Here is a 25,190-nt window from a genome sequence, read left to right as displayed (position 1 = left end):
ACAGTAGATAGATGGTTTTTGACAGTTCAGCATTGGATAAGAAGGTTCCAAATGCTGTGCGGAAGATTGAGCCATTTTTATTGTGTGCATTCCTCAATACTCATATTCACACAGCAAGTATATGTGTATTCCAACTTCTATTAACATTTGCTGGTAAAATGGTAAGAGAAAATACACTGTGTATATTGGTTTTAATTCATTTATGTCACTTCTTGTGTTTTATTTTCTTAAAACCATGCGTAACATGAGTGAAAACTCTGCTCTTCAGCACCATGGAAACACAAGCAGTATTGCAGAGTGAGAAGTTGACATAATATACAGCAGAAAATGAACTAGTCAGTACAAGAGGTCAGTCTGAAACCCATTCGGAATTTATTCTCACCGGACTGATGAACTGAGATTCAAGCGGGGAGAGAGAGACATTTGACAAGGAGCAAAGTGATGGTGGAAATGATCTTGGGGACCGGTGATGAGCGAAGAGGACCAGGAATGCTTTTCAGCTTCAGAAAAAAAAAATCAGTTCTTGAAACATTGCTGATTAATCTATCTGGAACACTGAAAAAATGGTGTCCACAAATTTAACATTGGGAATAATGAAGCGTAAATTATCCGACTGTTTTAATCTGCAGTGTGCTGTTACGTATTGCTCTATTTCAATATCTCAACAACGTATCAAATTTATAAAATCTAACTTGTGCACAACAAGCCCCCACAAACAGCAACATGATCACGGCCGGGTAAGTTGAGTTAGGATGTTGGTTAAAGGATAAAATTACAAGATCCTGGCTTATCTTCAAAATAGTGTCAAAAAACCGGAGTATCAGGCTAGGTTTTGGTTCTTAGACCTTGAAATAGGGTTTGAAATACAAACTTTTAACTCGATTTAACAATGTTGTCAATTGAATGTCTGATGCCCTTTTAGGGACATAAGGTTGTAATTGGAACCAGTCATTAAGAGTGTGGTAGAATAAAAATTTAAGTTGAATCTGATGAGAGAGATGGTGAGAAGGAGAAATAATTAGGTGACTTGACCCCAGAGAAACTCACTCCTTTTTTACCGCTTCAACGATTAAATAGTGGAGGGTTGGGGAGTGGGCTTCTTGGGTAGGTTCACATGGCTTCCCAACACTCGCCACACAAAATGAAGAAAAACAAAACTTACCTCGAGCATTGCTGAAAAATGATACTTTTTTAAAGCTTTTCACCATTCACCAGAAGCTGACAGGCAATCAGAATTCAGCAGTATCTTTCAGGGCAATTCTTAAGAATACCAATGAGAGGGCAACACAGTGTTGATATTGTATCAGGGGACTGCTGATTGATTGGCAATTAGATTCTGACTGCTAGAGGTGTTTCCATTCAGAATGCACCAGTTAGTGGTGACCGTTAGTTAACTGCTAAGATTAGTTTAAACTTTAAAGCGGGAAGGTTGCTTTTTTTTGATTGGTCAAAATATTGCCCTGAGAAAGTAACTAGTTTGTTCAGTTGAGACTGACACAGTGCATATTTCTTTGTCCGAATAGGAGAGGGTCTTGTGTACTAATATATGTAAATTCTAGTATTCACTAGTGAAGCTCACAATGAATCTGACTGACAATCCTAAATTGTTTGTCAGCAAAATTATCTGCATGCTTAGAATTATCCTGCAAATGATGCCTAATCATGTGTGGTGAGTTTTGCAAGTACAGATTAATTGGATAGTCAGCATCTTTGTTTGTTGCAAAAAGCCAAGGAACATGCCATTTGATGTGATTCCCCCAGAGATATGCTGTTGTCTTTACAAATCAGAGTCCACGTGCCAAACAACCAGCACTCTCTTTTCATACAGTTTAAATGTGAGATTCCCTTAACATTGATATTCTTGCAAATTGTCCTGATGAGTGTAGGATGAAAAGCTTTGACAAAATATGCTTTCTTTCAGCAATACTAAAAACTCCTACCTTCTTGTCAACGGATCTCCAAAAGGGTCAACTTCAACCAGTAGACATTTGGACCCAGAAGCTACTGAATTCTGGCTGCCTGTCAGTTTCTGGTGACCTGAGACACCAGCATTTAGCACTGTGATGGGGCCAAGTTATTCACCTTCATCGGGTAGTCGCCCGTTAATGAGCTGACTGGTGGGTGATTGAGTGAGTTATTTCACTGGTGAGGGCAGTGTGTCAGTTTTCAACACACACATTTGTCCCATTCTTAGCAATAATATGGGAAATTCTACCCATCATTTAAATGATCTCTATGGATTTTCCAAAAAGAAACAAATTAAGCAGAGACAAATCTAATATTAGAGGGGAAGCAGGTCTAAAAGTACATATTGATCCTTTACAATTACACTGTTAGATATTCTGTTGAATTATTAATCATTGATCATAAGATCAATCAGTGCCTCAGGGATTGCCATGAACCACTAAAGTGAAGCACAAACACTAAAAGTAGTTTGTTCATGTCATATGATTTGACAAAAATCTATCTCTGTATAAATAAAACCAAAACCATAAAATGTGGTAGATTTCATAAGCCCAAAAAAGTACATTATCAGTCTAAATTCCTTTAGACAAAAATATGAGCCACTATATATAAAACCGATACCTCCATTTATAAAATATGCAATTATAAATGTCTATGCTTCCCTCCTGCTGATCCCCTGTAGTCGCATTCATAATGTATAATTACAGTGTGATAAGTTTATACTGGCACTTCGAATTAAGAATTTATTGCATAATATAAAAAAAATTTCAAAGCAACAGAACTACATCTATTCTCTAATAAGCCAGTGCCTTCTATTCTCACCTCACCTGATGGTTACACCTGATATTGACTTCCTGTATGCAATTTCACAGGAGATTGATTGAATGTATTAACAATCTTAGATTTGCACATACTTTCTACAAAAACTATTTCCATTATAAATATCCAAGTCTATATTTATAATAGGAACTGCCAATGTAAACTGACTAGTTGAAATGAAGTCCTTCCCTGTAGAGATGGTATAATACCATCAGAAACATGGCAAGTTCGCAAAGCTCATGCCATTAAATGACCTGTGAACTATATCTTGGAACATGACTGACCTAGACTATGAAAGAAATCAGAGTGAAAGAACAAACAGATTCAATACATCATTAGTATACCACCTAATTATTATTCTACTAATAAACAAAGAACAAGCAGCAATAATTTCCAGATGTTTCTTCAGGTTCTCTTGATCAGCTAACATAAATGAAAAGCACAGCTTTCTTGCATGTCGTTGTTGCGAGTGTATTAAAATCTGTTTCTCTAGGGATTTAAGGATTATGCAACTAATGATTGGTTTTATAAAGTAAATTGCTGACACAAAATTTGCAGTTACCCACACTGGTGATCGTTAAATGTAACTAAACTTTACTTGCAATACAATTGAGACCACTAGATGGGTATGCCTCCTATTTCATGGAAATACAGCCCAAGGAGACCACTGAAGCCAGAGGCTCCTTGCCTCAGAAAGGTAGGTCTGGGCAGGAAAGGCAGTGCTGCAATTTCACCAGAAGGAGCTTGCTCTCCAATTGATGTAGCCTTCATTCCACCATCCAAAATTTATCCTGTCTTTACTGTTCACTACTGGTGGAACTGCCAAACTTCAGAGCATCTGGCCATCTGACTGGGCTGGCTGCATCAGAATTCTGCATACCATCCTTAAGAAAAATGGCATGTCTAACAATAGTACGCTAGGAATTTGCCCCTGGCAAAATTATTGAACGTTTGAGAGTTACAGCACAATTCCAAAGGAAGCTCAATAATAGTTTTTTTAAAGGCTGATGGTTTTGGGTCAACAGTCGCTGTAAGCAGGCAAGAGTATTACAGTGAAGATTGAGGCTGATTCTTAGAAGGTTCAATATGATAGCGGGAGGCTGCAGGGTGGTGGGTTCCAGTCAACATGCAAGTATCGACGCACATGTCTGTGTTAATACAACGTGCTCTGTCTAGTGAATCTCCAGGATGGAGTTCACAATGATGGCATGGGTACAGAGTGTGTGGTTGATGCCACATGCAGGGATCTCCTTTGATCAAAAAGCTTTGGACATGAGGGAGTGTCTTCTGCTGCCTTCCAAGGGAAACTATGCTTGGACAGTCTGGAGGAAAACCTGAAGGGGAGGTATCACTGAATCACGGCATTTCTGTTTATCATTTCTTGGACAGTTGCAATTTTTGTACAGAGTAGCAGTAGCTCCAGGGATCAGTAGGTAGAGAGGAAGTGGTATCAATTACAGCTTTTGGCATCTCCTCAGAGATGGTGAGAATAATACTTCTGGCTTTCAGGGGACGAATGTCCATGGGTGACAGATGCATCTTTCATCCCATGAAAGAACAGCAGAGGCATCAACTACCTGTTCACTAATGTGTGTGATTTGCCAAGTTCTTTACATGTATCTGTCTAATTGGTCAGCTATCTTGTGGTCACGTGCTAGCCATTCAGCTCATGAGCAGAAGTGTCTCATACCGGATGATACTGTCCAATAATGTACTTCAGTCTCTTCAGTTTATTTCTCTCTCACAAAGGCTTCCCGAAATATTTCTGCCAAGATAACCTTTTCATTTAACTTAAAATAATTACCAGACTCGGAGGAAAAGTGAGAAAGCTGTTGGATTGAAAGGCTGACAAAATGAAGCAGTTAAATTTCAAAATTCCTGCTCCCAATAGAATTGAAAATAGCAAATGTAACACCATTATACAAGTGTGCTTGCAGAAATTAACAAGAAAGGTTGATAAAGGGGAACTGTACATGTGATACACTTGAATTTCCAAAAGTCATCTGATAAGATGCAAAACCAAAGGTTACCACACAATAATACCTTGTCTTACAAGCAGTAACATATTAGCAAACTTACAGGATTAGTTAACTAACAGGAATGACAGAGTAGGGATAAAAGAGTTATTTCAGTTTAGAGGCTGTAAGTATCATAAGAAAGTATCATTACCATAAGGACTAGTGCTGGGTTGACAATGATTTACAATCTTTATCAAAGGCTTGTAGGAAAGAACCGAATGTATGATTGCCAAATATGTCAATGGCAGTGAAATAGGCAAGAAAGTAAGTTATCAAGAGGAAACAAAGAGACTACAAAGACTATAAAAGACTAGGTCAGTTGGGGAAAAAATGGCAGTTAGAATTTAAAATGGGAAAATGGGAACTTGTCTATTTTGGCAGGAAGAATAGAAAAACAATATATTATTTAAATGATGAGAGCCTACGGTACTCGACATTAAAAAGGAATCTAGGTGTCCTGGTACATGAATCATTAAAAGCTACTGTACAGGTTCAGCAAGTGATTAGGAACACATATTGAATGTTAGTGTTTCCTGCAAGAGAAATGAAATACAAATTAGGGAAACTCTACTGCAGCTGCACAATGCCTTAATGAGACTACATCTAGTTTATAATTTTGGTCTGCTTACTTGCAAAGAAATATAATTATATGGGAAGCAATTCACAGACGAAACACACAACTCAGTCCTGGGATGAGAAGATTATCCTATGAAGAAAAGTTGAACAATTTGGGCCTATGACATTGGAGATGAAGACAATGAGAGATAATTGTACTTTAACATGCAAGAGCTTGAGGAAACTTGCTAGGGGAGATACTGAGAGGGTGCTTCCCCTTGTGGAGATACAAAAAGTAGGTAGGGCATTTTAAAAATAGGATGTCTTCTTTCTAAGATTGAGATGAGCAGAAATTATTTTGTCACAGAGAACTGTTAGCATATGGAATTCTCTTTCCCAGAAAATAATGGAGGCTGGGTCATTGAATTTAGTCATGGCTAAGTCATGGCTAAGAGAGACTTTTCAAAGACATGGAAATCAAGCGGCATGGCAAGGAGATAGGAGAGTGATATTGAAACCATGGCCAGATCAGCCATAGTCACATTGAATGATGCAGCAGAGACTCAAAAAGGCCAATGGCCTACTCTTTCTTCCAAGTCCTATGTTTTTCAGAGCAGCTGAAATCATGAAAAGTCAATAAGTTCAACAGTGTTTAGTTGAAGAGGATGTGTTAACAATTATGTCTTAACAATAATTCATCTCTCTCAAATCAAACTCAATGACTGTAAAATGTGGCTTATTAGCAGCTGTGGTTTTGGCACTACAAATGCCAATTTGGCATCTGTGATATATCTGCTTGGCAGTCAGAATCATTTTAGTGAAGACATTGATGCTGCTGCTATTTTGGAATTTGTTGCAATGTGTCATTGACTGCACACACATTGCTTTGTGAGAGCTGCATGTGAATTCCATCCCATACCAAGTCAAAAGGAATCCCACATCTTCAATGGCCACCTGACCACAGTCAATTATGCAAATACATACAGCAGCCATGTTGCCTTCATTTGTCAGCGGTTCAGCAATGGCAACAAGTGAGAGCATGGCTACAAGGACATAGTCTATGACCCTGTGCACATGTTGGCACCACTCAGCATGCTGTCAAACAGGATAAGGTATTGCAACAATACTTTTGCTGCCTGGACAACTACATTAAATTCATGCAAGACTCAGCAGAATAGTTTTTATGACTCATGGCAGCCAGCTGAGGCAGCACAATTTTGGCTTTGACAATAGCTGTCTGACAGATCATTGTTGTAGAAGGCAGCTGGGAGGCTCTTTGCTGCTTACATTGTCCAATTCCGACCGATCTGACAGTGATACCAGCAACTTCAAACCTAATTCTAAATCTTACCTTCCATCTGTGGTTGAGCGTCAGGAAGCCCACTTAACCACAGTGCATAAATAAAACCCATCGCAAAATAAAGATTCCTAAACAAATTTGTAAACCAAGGCATTTGCTATTCTGTTTAAATGTCAAATATTCACCTCTGTGCATTGCTTAGGGTTTACTTTCCATAAGCCTTTGCCCATCCTAATGTTCCTATGCTGTGCCACCCCAACGGTTACAATATAGAGTTATTTTCAGCAGGAGAAAAACTGCAGATAGAGGCTGACTTCAGAGGGCATGGCTTCGGACTGCACCATCTTGGCATGATGGTGGTAGCTATCTAGATGACGTGGGATGATGATTGCTGACATCTTGAAAGAAGAATTCATGTTCATGCTCTATTGAGCCATAGTCACTTCCTGGGATGGTCCCTCAACAATGGTAGCAATTTAAACTAGCTCAGATTGATGAATTCTGCAAGCCCCTTTCCACACTGTTTGGACAATTATGTTGGCAGCGGTCCAACCTTCTACTTGGTCATTGGGTGCCTTCGGTTTCTGACATCAGCCATCACATTATTTCATTAAGGATGGGCCAGTAGTTAGCCATGACAACCACCTCACAAAGGCTCAACTTCAAGCTCTGTGCACTCAGTTATTGCCAGATTATCCATCCTCCTTTACATTGCAACAGCACTTCTGGACGGGTCTGCTGATTCACTGATTACTTCATTGTGCATGTCTATCAGGTCCTCTTTCTATCCAGTCACACAAACATTCTCATTGGAGGCTTCTGCAGCAAAACCCATGGGTAATTTCAACTTCCTTTGAGTTGGCACCTGCCATTTCTGGCTGCAGTTTCCTCAAGTAACATATCTCACCACATACTGACCCTTGTCTATGCCACCCCCTAAATTATACACAGTGTCGGTATCGTATCTTCTAGCTGCAAATGTAAAATCAAGCGATAGCATTTCTTTGTCCCCAATGAAGCAATGGCAGAGTAGGGACTCATAACTACAGTGAGTCTGGAGCAGGGACCTTGCATAAATCCTGGAGCCATGTTTGGGACCTGGCTAATGAAGATGAACTCTATTTAAGTACTTCCTTTTTATTCTTTTGTATCTCAAAATGGTGCCAGATTGTGGTGACAGAACAATTTTCAATGTATTTTCCTTGATATATGCGACAATAAGTCATTCATTCATTCATCTTGTAGGGGCCTGATTGACACAGGCAACGGTGAACACTGTAGCGTGATCATGCAGGAAGTCCAATGAGCATTATCTCAACGTCAAGAATAACTCGCTGCTTCTTTTAACTATGTTCTCGGTGTCAATGGGACACTCTGCTAGGAACTGGTAAGATGCATATTAAGGGGTATATTGTTTGCTAGTGATCATAATCTCTACAGATTTTACCTTATTATATGCAACTTCCTGTCCTAAACTGACCAAACTAGGTCCCTAGAATTTTCAACAGTCAGTGCAAGTAGTTGGAGACATCAGCTTATAGCTGGCTGTGAAAAGCCTTCCTGTTTTTCACTTGCAACAGCATCTCAGAACACAATTCATGGGTACCGACTGCACACATCCCTCTTCCACAGAGATTGGCGCCTGATTTTCGCTACCCACTCAGCATCCTCATGACACATCTCTGATTCACTCGCAGGATTCTTACCAAGTACAGACCTATATTGAATAGCACACTGGCAGCTAGCATTGAAAGGCTGTTGAAAGGGAACTTTACGTGCAAGGACAGCACCCAGCCCACAGATTGGACCAGGCTGCATCACAACGCTGCTCACTTGATCCCTTAGCACGTGCTCAGTTAGTACCTGCTTGTGTATTCACAGCAAACACATATTGGTGCTTCAGGCACATTTGAAGGTTATCAGTACGACCATACTGATATGCTGTTTTGCAGAATGCATGTCGTACTTGTCTGGGATCTGCCTAGTGGAGGGGGTGGGACATCTTGCGGTATGGCACACCAAGATAGCAACCAAATACTTACCGCATATGACATTTGCCCCTGTGCGTCACACACACTGCACATTTATTCAAACAAATGGCCTTTTTGGAAAGTAGGTGTGGATTAGTCTTCACTCCAGTCAAGGGGGAGCTGCAGTCTGTCATGGGATCACCATTATGTCAGTCATGGACAGAGTCCGCACATAGTCCAGGGGCTTTGCAATGGTCAGGCCTGTAGGCAATCACAGTCAAGGGAATCATGCATGATCAGCCAGAGAGCTGCAATAACAGCATTCAGGGTCCTGGCTGGTCATGTTGAGTGGCTGCTCATTGATGTTGGTCAGAGATCTATAGCAAATGCAGCCCTGGGCGGCTTTGTGCATTGACTGTTCAGCAGTGTGCAAAAAGGATGGAGTAGAGTGGCCAAAGGACTATCATTGTCACAAGTAGCTGGGCAGTCCAGGACTGAGCAGGGGGTGACAGCAGAGGGACATATTGGGATAAGGGTAATACCAAGGTATTATGGGGTAGTGCAGAACTGCATTAGAAGATATGAAAGACTACAGGAGTAGGGTTTCATTGCCAGTGACCACCATCACAGCCTTCAGTGGGGGACTGCACATGAGTCAGGTAGGCATCATTATGTTATAATGTCAGGGCTCAGGGGCAGTAGGGGCAGCTGGAGACAAAGTTCAATGTGTTGAGTCTCCACGTTGATGGTGGGTCATGGCAATGAGTGGGAATGGATTGTCGGAGTAGCGTAAGGGCAGTGTCAGTGTCCGTTTGATGGGCAAAGGCACAGGATTCCTGCCCACTAGGGGCTATGACACTGAATGGTTGAAAACATGAGCATGTGCGTGCAAAATGCAGCTAAACATAATTTCATCATTCATTTGCAATTCCTGCAGAGTGAATGTGCTTAAGCTTCAATTGCTGGTTGAAGGTGATTTGCGCCTTGCCGCTGGTGCTTGCAAATTGAACTTTTATATTTCAATGATGCAGAAGATGACTTTGAAACTGATGAATGCCAGCCTAATGTGACTTGCAAGTTTTGAAACTTGTAAGGGTACTGTGGGAGGCAGAGATGATTTGCTTCATCATTTATCTTTTAGGTATGGCAATGAGCTCAACTGAGTGCATTGATGAGTTTCATTGTTGCTGTAGGTTTGGCATGGGAAAGGGGTTGGAACTCAGTGGGCACTCTCTTTTTGATGGAATATGTGGGTTACTCAGCTGGAACGGCACCTTCAGCAAGTTGGTGCACACGCTGACATATAAACTGAAAGCGGGTGGTTAAAGGAGGGGGAGGGCCAATCAGGGACCAAAAAGGGGGTTTACACATTGAAGTGTTAAATAAATATATAGCATCTGCATTTAAAAAAAAGAGGAGGATGGTTCCCAAGCCACAGTGATAGAGGAAGAAATCCTTTCACTAAAAGTGGTCAAATTAATAAGGAAGAAGTCTTGGCAAGATTGTTGGCATTTCAGGTTGACAAGGCACTAGGGCCAGATGAGATGCATCCAAGGGTTTTGAAGGGAGAGTAGAAATTGCGGGGCCATTGGCCATAATCTTTCAGTCTTTGCTAGACTTTGCCGAGGTGCTAAAACTCTCAAATATTGCTAATATTACAGCCTTGCTCAAGAAATGTTGCAAGGATGATTGTAATGATTACAGACCAATTCAGCAGCAGAGAAATTTCTAGAAGTAGTTATGTGTGGCAGAATTAGGAGTCACATGGAAAAAAAATGAGAGTTAATTAGGAACAGCAAGCACATATTTCTAAAGAGGGAATAATATTTAATTGACTTGCTGAAAATTTTGAAGTTGTAACAGAAAGGGTTGATGGGGGTAATGCTGTTGATGTAGTGTATAATGATTTCCAGAAGGTGTTTGTTACAGTGTCACACAACTGACTTGTGAGGAAAATTCTACTTCATGGTATGAAAGGGTGAATAGCTATATGGATACAAAATTGGCTGAATGATAGAGAATATTTTTAGACTGGAATAAAGCTTCAAGTGGAGTTCCCCAGAGGTTGGAATTGGGATCCTTGCTTTTCCTGATATATGTTAATGATCTGCATCTTTGCTCAGGAGACAATTTCAAAGTTTGAAGATGGTAGAAAACTTGGAAGAACTGTAAACTATAAGGAGGATAGTATTAACCAACAAAGGGACATTGACAAGTTTGTAGAGTGGGTAGACAGGCGCCAGATGAGGTTCGATGTACAGAAAAGTGAAATGATGCACTTTAGTTGGAAGAACACTACAAAATATGGGTGAAATTTTAAAGAGGGTGCAGGATCAGAAGATCTAGGTATACATGTGTACAAATCATTGAAGGTGGTGGGACCGGCGCAGAGAGCAAGTAATAAAGCATACAGCATTCTTAGTTTTATTAATAGGAGCATAGAGACTGGAGCGAGGAGGTGATGTTGCATTTGTATGACATTTGTTAAACCTCAGCTCGATTATTGCAGACAATTGTGATCGCCACATTGTTGGAAAGGCGTAAATGAATTGGAGAGACTACAGAAGTGATTTACAAGAATGGTTCCAGGGATGAGAGACTTTGGTTATGAGGGGAGTTTGAAGAGGGAGGGACTGTTCTCCTTGAAGTGAAATAGACTGAGAGGAGATTTGGTAGAGGTTTGCAAAACCATGAGCTGGCTGCTCCTGCTCATGAAAGGAAAAAACAATAAGACGGAATAGATTTAAAGTCATGTGCAGAAGAAGCGAGGGTGATGTGAAAAAAAAATCACACACTGAGTAGTAGAGTACGGAATGCGTTGCCTGGAAAGATGGTGAAGGCAGGTTCAACTTCCACATCCAAAAGAGCACTGGATGATTATTTGGATAGAAATGGTGCACAAAGTAGAAAAGGCAGGAGAAGGGCACTACGTAATAGGATCAAAGCAAGCATAATGGGCCAAACAGCATCCTCTGTGCTATAACAATGATTGATTCTGAGGCTGAAGCTAACCACCTGACAGAGACATGGCCTTTGTTACTGGGGTGTACCATGCCTCCCTGTATAGAGATGTGTGCAACTGACATCTGCAGAGAATGTCATTCAGAGCTAGGAGGCTGTTTTGCTTGTTATGTTCCTAACACAGGTCATTTTCAGGAGGAGCCATGCACCCAGCTGCTGGAGAGCTGTTGGCTGCTTTAAATCCTGCTGGCTGCGAAAGCGACTTCTGCTTTCTATGTGATGGCCTCCTTCCAGGAAATGACAGGTGACCTCTGTGGGATCTCTCTGTCATGCACCCACAAAATGCATCACAGTGATTGATGCCAGAGTGCAAGAACACACCAGTTCACTTTGTTTCTCCCATGAAAAGGTCGGTTCTGCCACCCGGGCAGTAGCATTCAGAAACATAGCTGGGATGCCAAAGGTGCAGAGTGCCATTGACTGCACACAAGGGGTCATGTCACAAGATGGTGAAATTCATCCACAGGAAAAATTCCATTCCATTAACATCCAGGTGATCTGTGATCGCTGTTATGACTTCCTGGGTGTGTTTTCCCACTATCCGGGCAACTGTCATGATTCCTACATCCTTGAGCACTCTTATGTACCCGGTATGTTTAAGGGTCCAGGTGTCTGCCAAGGCTGGTTACTGGAGGACAAAGGTTACCCACTGTGACAATGGGTGTGGGGGTGTTAGGTTCTAGTACCGTCCAGACAGTATGTGCTGCATCATCCAGCATGCTATGCCCTACGCAGTTGGAACAGGCAACGAGGCAATGTGTTGAATGCTGAGGATATGTGCGGACAGCATCATCTTCCGAGGACGTCTGGGAAGAGGAAGCTTTCCTTGTCCATAACTGAGCTCAGCTGGGGTTGGCAATGTCCTAGTGGTATTATCATTGGACCTTTAATCCTGAGGCTCAGGCAATGTTCTGGCGACCCAGGTTTAAATGGTAAATGGTGAAATTTGAATTCAATAAATATCTGGAATTAAGAATCAAACGATGGCTATGAATCTATTGTTGATTGTCAGGAAAAACCCATTTGGTTTGCTAATGTCTTTTAGGGAAGGGAACTACTATCCTTACACGGTCTGGCCTACATGTGACTCCAGACCCATGGCAATGTAGTTGACTCTTAATCACCGACTGGGCTATTAGGGATGGGCAATAAATGTTGCCTGGCCAGCGACACCCTCATTGCATGAACGTATAATAATAACAAAAAGCTGCATTGGCCACCACAGGCCAGTCAGGACCAGAATGGATCCTGGTTCCAGTGGATGAGAGCTCGGTCCAAAAACCATCATAGACTATGAAATAGTCAGTGGCCACCTTGCTGGCTTTTGGTTTGCATTGTGGGGCAAACTCCAGACTTTATTCATTTTGTTTGTACTAACTTTGGTTGACTGTAAGTAAAAGGTCATATTTGGAATTGCAATTATTTGCTTGTCTGTATATGTTCCACTACGGGACAATAACTAGCTAAAGGTATACAGGGGGCACCGGGGACAATGTAATGGCAACTTACAGAGGATGTTTAGACAGGAAGTAGTCAGCAAATTTTATAGCCTGCTGATTAATCAACTGGGTTGAGAGGATAGGGTTGCTTGTGTGCGAGAGGTCTTAGGGAAAGAAGCTCTCTGTGAAACTTGATGAAAATGTCACTTCACCAAAATAAATAAAGTTCAGCCAACATCTCTTAAAGTCAAGAGATTGAAATGAAGGAAAACCCAGCATTAGAATGCATTGTGAGAATCATCTTATCCATGCCCACATAACTGATTTTAACTCACATTTTGCACAATACATTAGCAAAATTACGCTCAGAATGATGATTCCTGGCTGCAAATTAAACTTATACTTGTACTAAGCACATGAGTAACTTATGATCCACCTTCACAGAAACAATGTTCCAAATTCAAGAAAGTAGGTTATTTCAACTGAATCCAGAATCAAACACAAGGGTTAGTGCTTTTAAAATAGCAATGCGTCAATATGTTCATCTCAGCTTTTTAATGAGCTCGTTAAACTATAGGATAACTGCAGTGAAGGACGCCAGTGATGAATATTTTTAAGGAAATTTAACAACATTTTTGCTGAAGGAAGTGTAGAGGAACATAATCACATGTCGCATATTAATGTACGGAGAAACTTGAGACTTTGTCACGGAAAATAAAAGGAATACTTTGGTCGGCATGTAGCATCCCTGATAAAACAAACACGATGAGCTCAATGATCTTTACTTTTGCTTTGTTCATTTGTTTTTGCTAACACGTTTGTGTATGCAAGTAGTAATGATGTAGCAGAATAGAATTAATTAGATTCCTAGCACCTAATTTTATTCTATGACTTTGTCGGAATATTCATCTTCTAAAATAACTAATCAACTCCTATAAAGAACAAGAAAATTTTATGTGTTACTTAGAGTTGATTCAGCAACTGGAATGATTTAAACTCCTGCTTAACAATTTTCATGGAATAAAATTTTGAGTCAACTTTATGCCAGTCCATTCAGCTGACCTTTCATTTGAGATTAAATTTTGCAAAGGCACATGGAAGGATTCAAGCAGTATATAATCATGTCTGCATAACTTTTCGCTTTGTTATAAAAGGTACTTTCTCATTCATCCAGGATTATATGTGATAAATCATATCTCTGCCTTTTTGTTGTCATTGATATTGTGTGGAAATTATCCCAGGATTTTTTGACTCAGTAGCTTCATTCTTCTTCAGCCCCTCACTGGGTCTCAGTAACATGGGCAGGACTTACTTCACCGTTTCATTGAAGAGCTATCTGAATTAGGCACTATGATTTATACCAAGTAAGATGCTAATGCTGAGTGGAAGCAGAGATTTGAACTATCCCAGAAAAATTTCCATAAGAATGAGAGACATGAAATTCAATTTCTTATAAATGTTCATACATATGTATTACTGCATAGCTAACACCACAATACCAATGAAAAATCACTTACCCTACTGACATTTGCTTTAAATTTAAATTGTTTATTTTTCTTTTGATTTCCTTTTGTGAAACAATATTTTAACTCAAATTGAAATTCAAATTTAAGCTTGTGGTTTCCAACAATTTCATGGTAATCCAAGGTCATAGTCAATACAAAATACACTAATATTCACACAAGACTATTACTGATATATCAGCTGAAGGATTACACCTTTAGTTTCTGCTCAACTTTGCATCTACCATTACATTTGTTGACTAACTGACATTTCTGTGAAGGAGGGACAAAGATATTTTGGGATTCTGCAGGTGTGGCTGTGTAGGGTGGGAGGCAACATTTATTGCTGGGTATATGCTGGCTCTATTGTTACAAGTGGCAGTTGAACCGAGCATCAACTACCTTCTGGAAATGCATCGCAGAGGAGAAATGGCAGAGAATGATGGAGTGGTCCATCTTAAAGGATTTCTGAAAAGCTGAAACCTTGGGGTGATAATGCAATATGACCTTCAAAAAAATATGTACTTTGTGTTTTTGACTGGAAGTCTAATTGACAGTATAGGGTGATAATCAGACTTTAGGGAATGACAAAACGAATTTTAGGAGTAATTAATCTTGAATCGTATTAGAAGAAAGGTTTGAGAAATTAAGCGATCTTTTAATTGAACAAATCATTGGGAAAGTGGAGGCAAAGACAGTTCACATGATGTCTTGATCCTGGACATAAACAAGTCCATAAGATCCTCATAATGAAGAGCAGAGGTGAGAACAGAGGATATTGAAGTAGGATGTCAGAGAGGTGTGGTACCTATGGATTCTGGGATCACCCTTAGACTCAAGGGTCTTCATGAATTTATATGTTTCTCCTATAGAGAAGAGATGTGCTATTCTTTGTGCCGGTGAGTGGTCAATGAGAGTAATCAGATGGAGTTGCTTTCAAGTCCACAGACTTCTCATGTGAAAACACAAAAGTGAGTACCGGGCAGGATGTTGGAATGGGAAACTTTAAAAATTTAAATGACTTTGGCAGTTGTGAACATCAGAGATGGAACTCAAGCACCGTTTTGAGAAGTTATCAGTGGCAATAATATTAATGTAAATGGAAACCCAGAGGGCTCAGTGCAGAAATTAGATGAGGTAGTAATGTTGGAGCAGAGGGATATTTTCACAAAGTGAATGACAAGAGTGATGCAAGGGGAGGTGAGCCAGAGTTTTGCATGCAGGAAAGAAGGCAAAGTTGTGATCAGAAATTAACTTGTCACCAGTTAAAATCTCTAAGGTGGTGAAGCCTTGGATAACAGCAAGGTTGAATGGGTAAGTAAACGTGTGAATGAGAGCATTAGTGAGAGGTCAGGAGAATTAGGGTCAATTGGATTAAGATTGAGGATAAGAAGTTACTTCATGCAGAGGCTAAGAAAGGAGATCTTGGCAAGCAGAAAGGGCAAGAATTCAAAAGGAAGATTGGAAGAAGGGGAAATAGGAATGGGCTTGATAGAAAAAGAAAACATCTGTAACATAAGAGTTATATAGTATAGGCGTGACATGGTGGAAGCCAATTCAGGTTCGGTAATTTTGGTAAAGGGGAAGGAATCACTGCCTTGCGGCTAGATTGCTGCCAGATCATGACTAATCAATAAACTCACCCTGATAATGTCATAGAGAGTGCAAGCTCTGGAAAGCCATAGAGAATTGAATTTTGGCCACTCTTGCAGTAGTCATAAAGGCATGGATTGAGAACAGGATGATGTTAAAGAAATTAGCCACTTGTGAATGAATTGGAAGGCACGGCCACTATGAACATCAGATCGGGAGCTGAGAATTCAATAACAGATGAGAATGAGTTGCACTGTGAGTGAGACAGGGATAACACTGGGAAAGTGCAGAGAGTTACATGCTTGGTTAAGAGAGATATGAGTATAAAATGACAGTAGGATGAAAGGGCATCAGGGCATAGCAGTGAACAGGGCAAAAATATATGTTATAAATTGAAGGGGTAAAAAGGTAGCAGTTAGGTTAATGACCTCAGGTACAGAACAGCAAGCAACGTACAAAAGCAGGTTAAGGTTAGATAAATTGATACAGAATCAGAATCACAAGAGTGTTATGGTGCAAAAAAAGGTCATTTGGTCTATTGTGTCTGCACCAGCTCTTTAAATGAGCATCATACCTACTGCCCGTCTCCTCATACCCTTGCACATTATTTCTATCCAAATAATTATCCAATAATTTCCTGAATCCTTCAGTTGGACCTGCCTTCACTACATTTCAATAGAGAGCAAAAAGTGGTTTAACAGTTTCTATACACAGAGACTTATGATGTAGTAATTAGGAATCCTGCAACAAGCCAAATGATCTGTCTCGATCTGATGGGGGATTCAGGGTTTGTGTTAAGAATTAACCATTTACTCAAGTAACATCTTTTCTGAAATTCATGAAATAAAATGATTCACTTTCATTAAACAAACTTTGTAGGAGGAAGACTGCTAAAATATTAGATACAACATTACAGTGAGAATTAAACCCAGAAATGAACTAAATGAACAATTAAACTAGAATTGTATATTCTGACTCATCTTACTGAGTGATTTTTTTCTCAGTTAACATAACCTTGCATTATTTCCTCATGACTGTTTAAAAATTCAATAATGTTTCCAGGTTTTATCTATGTTGTGCTTCTGATAGACATTAGCCTACAATGTGTTCCAACTAATCAATTTAACTCAGATTATAACCAGAATGACAAAGTTTTACATAAACCAGTTCTTCTGTTCATGCACAAGTGTCTTTCAGGAGGAGTAAAATTGATTTTTTTTGTAAAGTAATTTATACCTGCACTACATTAACCTTAGAATGTTGTCTAGCCACTAATGGCTTGTCTCTCTCCCTCTGCTTTGGATGAAAGCATCTCTCAAATTGGATGAATACACTTGCATAATGTTCCTACTTAATTTGCATAATGAAGCTAAGAAGAAAATTGCACAAACAATTAAAACCAGATGAGAAATAAACATACTGTAACCCATTCTCAAGATATTTTTGCATAAAAAGGTCACTGAAGAGAAATTGCATACAAATCTCAGAAATGGAAATATTCAGTTTGTTTTTCTGCATTTTTGATGTATTAGTTTTCTGAAGCTTTATCTTTTTTTTCTATTTCAAAGAATATCATTCTATTTCCATTACTGATCATATGTGTATCATCACTATTTGTCTATGTGTGCACGGCAAGTTGGTTTGAATAATCTAAAGATACCTATGAAAGTCATACAAAATGCTTCAAGAATTGGAAAATATTTTATCTTTTTGTTTTCAAATGCCTTGGCACAAACATGCAAGTGAACTGGAATTCATGGCATGAAGATATTTCACTTTCCCAATCATTGATACCAGCTCTCTCTAACCTCAACTCAAAAGAAAAATGTTTTCCAAACATTATTCAAAGAAGATAGTGCCTGATTCATGGAGCTGTGTCCCTCAAAGAGTGTTACTATTTCAGAGAATTCAGAGTACCGTCTTATGGTGTTGCTTTCTTTAATGTTTGCTGGTCAAATCAAGGAATTGAGCATTAGTGCTCCTAACTGTTACGTATCTATGAGTATGTAAAATTACTATGTGGATTTCCTGACCAAATGGTTAGCCAGAGGGAATTACAAGTGCAATCTTTCATCAGATTTATTGGAGTTCAAGCGATTAGATTTCTGGGCATACTACAGTAAAGTGCATTTAAATTAAATATAATGAATATCCTAAGCTACAACATTTTTAAATGAGCAATAATCATTATTACTTTTATTAATATAGCTTATTATTATTATTTTTATTCAGGCAACTGTGATCCATAATCTAATGTTTGTTTGAAATAGGAGTTCTACATCTTCAGTAGGTGGTAGTAACCTCCGAATTTAGATCCCTTATTCTAGTCTGAAGATACACGGGTTTAATAGATTTAGGGAATCTACGTGGGGTGGTGATGTGGGAAAGACAGGTAATAGCATCGTCAACAGAAAGCAGCAGCAGAAATAGCATGCTATGTTTCAGCAGTAGCATGCTTCAGTTTAAGAAGAGAAGAAATGGACGTACTGTAGAAACTGGCCATTACGTAGTGTTGACAGCGATCACCTTTAAATTCATTTGGACACCTGACAAGAAAAACAAAAACCATAGAGAAAGAAACAAGATAGAAAGGATTTAAAATTAGAACAGAACATTCAAGGACACATGTCCCAAAAATATTGATGAGACCACTGGATTGTTCAACAGCAGAAGAAATGTTCTCAAAATAACATTTTTGTAAATGTAGTTCTCTTCACATGCTGCTGCAGTCAAAATCCCCAACTCCAGTGCTGTCACCAAGGATACCTAGAAGTACTGCAACACTTCCTTACAATAACATACTTAGATCAGGTTTATATGTTCTCAAGGGCTCAGTCTCCAAACATCTTTGTCCGAAGAATCCAGGTTGGCATCTAGGGGAGGAAAAGGGGACAAATCACAAAACAAATGTAGGCAAATGCTAGGCTGAAGTTACAAAATAACTTCATTCCCCAATGGGATCATTTGTGTTATAATGAGAAAGCAAAGAAGCTGCTGAAATAGTTTGTTCCTCTTTCTACCACTAGTTTGATAGGTTCACTAATGGTTGGAACAGATTATTTCAGTACAAAAATCAAAAAATGAAAATACATAATAAATAATTTTTATTCAAATTCAATAAAATAAGATCATGATTAATTTTGGATAACACAAATAAATATCTTGTTTTGTGCCATAAAGTAATTTACCAAACAACCACTAACAAAATTGCACTATATATTTCTGAGAACTGCAGTTAAAAGGTAAGAACAAGCAAAATTATGGAATTTGAACCAATTCAAGTTGCCTTGAAAGTGATACTGATATGAGAAGTTATTATAATTGATTGAATGAAATTACCATACATCGTATAATAGAAATATAAATAACCTTTGTTAAAGTTTTATATAAATATTTAAATTATACATATGATTTGAAGTAACCCAACTTATGGTTTTAGAATTGTGTTAACATATTTCATAATGCAGTTTTGCAAATTAGTTAGCAAGGGGTGTGGAATTTTCATCACGGCTACACATTAACAGTTGCATTTACAACCAGCTACATAAAATTGATTTTCAGAGGGAAGTTACCCCTATTTAAATCATTTCATACATGCTTCCCAGGATTCTGAACTGTGTTTCATCACATTGTGGAGAAATCTGCCTGGTACATAGAAAGTTGTGCTTGTACATTAGCACTTCTTTGCTTGCCCAAGTACTCTGTGACAAACTTCACAGCGGTTTGATAATGTTACGTACATATAATCTCCAATTATATATTTCCAAATTTTTCTTCCCATTTTTAAAGTATCTTAGTTTGCTGAAAATCCATTTCAAATAAAGCAGTGGCCCATATATTCCAGGCAATTTGTGGATGAAGCGAATGAATACAGTTTTGATTAAATACATATTTCTGAATCTTCTACATTTCAAAACATTATCTGTTTTATTATGTTTCCCTACTGACCTCTAGAAATGTTCATTTTTTTCTTTGTCTTCTTTTGCTTAATTTCAGGAAATTTACTAATTTCTGTTTATTTTCTTTCTCAGATTCAAATTTATCTGACCTGTGTTCTCATAATATTTTGGAAAGCTGGATCAAGTTATCCGTCACTTAAACTAAGATATGATAAATACTTTGGGAGAACTCATTCTACAGATTGACAAAATAAATCATCAATTAAATTATGAAACCTCAATGTACAGAAACAGGCCATTTGGCCCTTAAAGTCTACACTGACCCTCCAAACAGCATCCCACTCAGAACCACAACCCCACCATATCCCTGTAACCCTGCATTTCACATGGCTAATCCACCTGGCTTGCACGAAAAATGAGCATGGCCAATCCATCTAACCTGCACATCTTTGGACTGCGTGAGGAAAACAGAACATCTGGAGGAAACCCATGCAGACATGGGGAGGACAAGCAAACTCCACACAGCCAGTTGTTCAAGGATGGAATCAACCCCAGGTCCCTGGTGCTGTGAGACAGCAGTGCTAGCCACTGAGCCACGGTGCTGTCCCCTAAATTAGAACACGATAAGGAATTGACAGTTTCAGTCTAGTTTAGTAACCTCAGTCTGTGAAAGTTTCCAACTAACCAATCAACATTTTCACAGTTCTCAGAAATCATCCAGCTAGTACTAAATTTCATGAGCTAAATCATGTTGCAAAAGATTTTTCTCTTAGCTGTATTTTTGTAGGAATGTAATGATTTTACATGGGACTTAAGTATAAAATGCATGTTCAGTAAAGGAGAAAGGATAAACATGGAAATTACAGTCAATTTATCAATGCTGGAAAAGCTTATAGATACAATAATAGTGGGAAATTTAATAATCATTTGGAAAAATTTGGACAATGTAGGATTTGTTAAGAGCAAATCATTTTGCACTGCCTTGTGGGAAAACCAAAATGATGGCTGCTGGCAGTCCAGTTGTTGAAATTTCAAAAGGCACTTCACAAAGTGCCACACATTAGGGCGTTTAGCAAAATTTATATTAAGGAGGTAAGGGACCAGTTATAGCACAGATACAAAATTGGTTAAGGGATAGTTAACACAGATGTTTTGAATGGCTGGATTAGCATGAGGACCACTTGTGAATTAGATTTGAATAATGACTTGAATTTTGATGTGCAATACACAGCTTCAAAATTGCAAATGGCATAAAACTTGGAAATGCAGTGAACAGTGAAGAAAATAGTGATAAACCTTAATTGGACAGAGGATAATTCGGCTGGACACATAGCAGGTGAAATTCAACTGGAAACGTTAAATTTTGCTAAGACAAAACAGGGGAGACAATGGCGCAGGAACAGATAGCTCTAGAAGTGTTTTGAAAGAAACATTTTTGAAATTATTGGGGAAGGTTCAGAAAGCAAAGAATCTATGACTTGTAAATTGAGGTATAAAGTGTAAAAGTCAGGAGTGTAATGCTAAACCTGCTTAAAACATAAGTTCAGCTTCAGGTGGCGTACATTGGGCAACATGCTTACGGAAGAATGTAAAGGTTTCAGAGGAATTACGGAAGTTATTACATAGAATTGTAAAGCGAATAATAGATTACAATTACATGGATAAATTAGAGAAGATGGGATGTGTTCTCCTTCAAGCAGAAAAGAAATCACAAACGGCTTAGATGAAGTAAACGAAGAGAAACGGTAGGTTCCTATGGAGTGGGTTCTCGAGCAGTATATTAGTGGAAGGGCTGCTGACTGACTCAGGGGCCAACAGTTCAGCAGTGCCACAATGAATAGTGACCTTTGCTCAGGCTGTTACTCGAGGGATGTGGTGTTTAGTGGCTGGGTGCTTGCAAAGATATTTCACAAGTGGCTCCTAATGTGATGATGGACCCTCCAGTCATCAAAATGTCCAACAGCTGAACGTGGCTCATGACTGTCTACTTAACCAGCTCATTTCATTGGTTACTTAAGTGGGGGATCTAGTCATTGACATTTCCGCCATTGAAAAAATGACATGGCAGCAGAAAGCCATCAGTGATCCCATTCCTTTCTTGTATTACTTTTTCCATTTTTCCCACTTGCCAGTCCATCCCCAATCTCTCTGGAAAATTTGAACCACTGTTTCCAACAGCAGAATCATTGATCAATGACCAATGAAACAAGAGATTTCAGGAAATTGACAAAAGAGCGGGCTGGCTTTAGGTAAAATGTTTTAAAATAATGTGTTTAGCATTTATGTATAATACCTGACAGATTCAATGGTAGCTTTCAAAGGGAATTAGACAAATATTTGAAGGAGTAAGAAAGTTAAAAGGATCTGGTTTAAAGAAAGCATGGAGTGGAATAATTGAATTGTTCTTAGATTGTGTTGCATATGGGCCAAATTGCATTATTCTGTATTGTACTGATTGCACGTTAAGTTCTTCAGTGCAATTATACTATTGTTGAGATGAGCTGTCAAGTATATTTCATTTCAAAACTATTTTTGTTAGCAATGTAGCAGTGTGACAATTCATGACAAAAATAATCTTTGAATTATACCAACCTTTTGGATTGCTGCTCAATCATAGTTACTATAAAATGACTGTCTGTGTGGAGTTTGCACATTCTCCTCATGTCTGCATGGATTTCCTCCGGGTGCTCTGGTTTCCTCCCACAGTCCGAAAATGTGCAGGGTAGGTGAATTGGCCATGCTAAATTGCCTGTAGTGTTCAGGGATGTGTAGATGAGGTGGGTTATGGGGGAATGGGTCTGGGTGGGATGCTCTGAGGTTCGGTGTGGACTTGTTGGGCCGAAGGGCCTGTTTCCACACTGTAGGGATTCTAATTCTAATTCTAATTCTAAAATACTTTTAAATGTAATTCAGTGTGAAAATAAATCTGATTGGCAACCTAAAACAAGGCTATGAGATACCTCTAAATGATAACATTTATCCAACTGGGGCTTTGCGCCAGGTATAATGGTACTGTAGGAAAGGCTTCTTTCCAAAGTTACATTCCTTTTAGTTCTATTTTATTTTGTTCAACGATGTTTCCTTAATTTGAAAGATCACCTCTGAGTATGTAGGATAGATTTCTCCACAACTGCAGGTGCTCAGCAGAGGTTCAGATTTGTATACAAAACTATTGGAATTTATTACTTTCTAAACAGAAAAATTACTTTTAAATTTCAAGCAGAGTCAAAATTCTTAAATTTTTCTTTCCATTTTTGAAATCTATGTAAAGAAAAGTTATTAAATTCAATTAGTTATGATTGGTATAATATTAGTTATTCATAATAATTGGCACAAATCATGCAGTTCATTTGCTTGCCTTTCTTTTTCATTCAAATATGCAGAAGATCAGAAAATAGTATGCTATGCAGCACATGCTCATAGTTAAAACTGGTGAAATAAAAACTTTGAGGGTCAAATTATCACACAGTGGCTAAATCATAGACAGACTGATGGAATTAGAGAGCCAAGAATCCAGGTGAAGTGGATCTTGCCTGCTCCTGACACCAATTAATGCTGCACATTACAGAAATGGTAAATTCAAGAAAACTGCAGGTGAACAAATGTGAAGACTAGAAGAATGAGCATTTAACCTTCACAAAAAAAAACTTTGTGTTGATTGACAGCTTGTGAATTAAAATACTGAAAATTTTTCAAACCAGGGAGCATTGAAGACTATGGAAAGCCATCAATGCAGAATTATATTTTATGATGAATGCTCATCACAAACGTTGCTGAGGTGACTGGACACAGTTTAGTATATTATTTAGTGTTTTCTCCAAACTTTGCAAAAATTTTCATTTTGGTAATTCAGATAACCATGGGTTAAATTATCAAGGGCATTGTATGAGTTGAAATGTTCATTCACCATTACTAAGGCACGTCCAAATGTTTTGAAGGTCTTTGTTCAGATACTTGGAACTATGTAGCATTCATTAATCCATTTTGTCACATAATGTGACATGTGCCTTTGCCCATTTTGTTATAGCACATGGAAAATTCCAAGCATCAGGCTTGCTGTAATGGAAGGCCTCAAGCACAAGCATGGCAATTCACCACTGGAAGTTACAGAATTTAATGAGTTGGTTCTTAATCTTACAAAATCTGCCATTGGGGTTAAAAAAGTAATAATAAATAGATTATACATCCTGGGTACAGTCCTCTAGTCCATCCATCCAGATAATGAATGAAATGTTCAGAGGAATCTATAGAAATATAGTTATAATGTGCCTGAAAAGTAGATTTCTGTGGGGTTAATCCCAATTGCCTGCCATAACTTAAACAGAAAACTTGGAGAATTGTCATCAATAGCAGTTTATCCCTTTGTTGCAGGACTTCTGTTAACATTATGACAGTATATCAATTGAATCCGGTTATGATAGATATCTAATGGCTGGGGTCTGAAGAAAAGACCTGCAGAACAAATGTTAGTCATTGTGGTATAGCCACTGTTTTAAAAAAAGTGAGGAGATATGTGGCAAACGGAGTGACAAAATGCATTGTTATGTATCATAATGTGAATTAGAACGGCTGAGGATCCAGAGATTGTACACATTAGAGTTTAGAAGGTTGAGGGGAGATCTAATAGAAACTTACAAGATAATGTATGGTTTAGAAGGGGTGGATGCTAGGAAGTTGTTTCCGTTAGGCGGGGAGACTAGGACCCGTGGGCACAGCCTTAAAATTAGAGGGGGTAAATTTAAAACTGAAATGAGACGACATTTCTTCAGCCAGAGGGTGGTGGGCCTGTGGAATTCATTGACACGGAGCACAGTGGAGGCCAGGACGTTAAATGTCTTCAAGGCAGAGATTGATAAATTCTTGATCTCACAAGGAATCAAGGGCTTCGGGGAGAGTGCAGGGAAGTGGAGTTGAAATGCCCATCAGCCATGATTTAAATGGCAGAGTGGACTCGATGGGCCAAATGGCCTTACTTCCACTCCTATGTCTTATGGTCTTATGGTAATAAGATATGTCCAATCAAAACAAAAAGACATGTCATTTGTGCCTTATGCAAATATTTTGAAAGGCCCAGGGTGTTTTTCTTTGACTCAAAGGCCCTAGTTAAAA

General features: G+C 38.8%; 1 protein-coding gene across 4 annotated transcripts in view; it reads right to left on the bottom strand.

Annotated features, from left to right (window-relative positions):
• The window catches only part of LOC125458307 (pro-neuregulin-2, membrane-bound isoform), a 641,394-nt gene that overhangs the window by 19,279 nt on the left and 596,925 nt on the right, over positions 1–25,190 (bottom strand). For all 4 annotated transcript variants that reach the window (XM_059650701.1, XM_048543492.2, XM_059650700.1 and 1 more), the window contains one exon: positions 18,670–18,728. In XM_059650701.1, the coding sequence (XP_059506684.1) occupies positions 18,670–18,728 (59 nt within the window). The remainder of the gene's footprint in view (positions 1–18,669; positions 18,729–25,190) is intronic.

The sequence above is a fragment of the Stegostoma tigrinum genome, chromosome 13 (genome assembly GCF_030684315.1).
Source record: "Stegostoma tigrinum isolate sSteTig4 chromosome 13, sSteTig4.hap1, whole genome shotgun sequence".
Lineage (NCBI taxonomy): Eukaryota > Metazoa > Chordata > Chondrichthyes > Orectolobiformes > Stegostomatidae > Stegostoma > Stegostoma tigrinum.
Note: the sequence above shows the minus strand (reverse complement) of the source record. Positions and strands in the feature narration are given on the sequence as shown.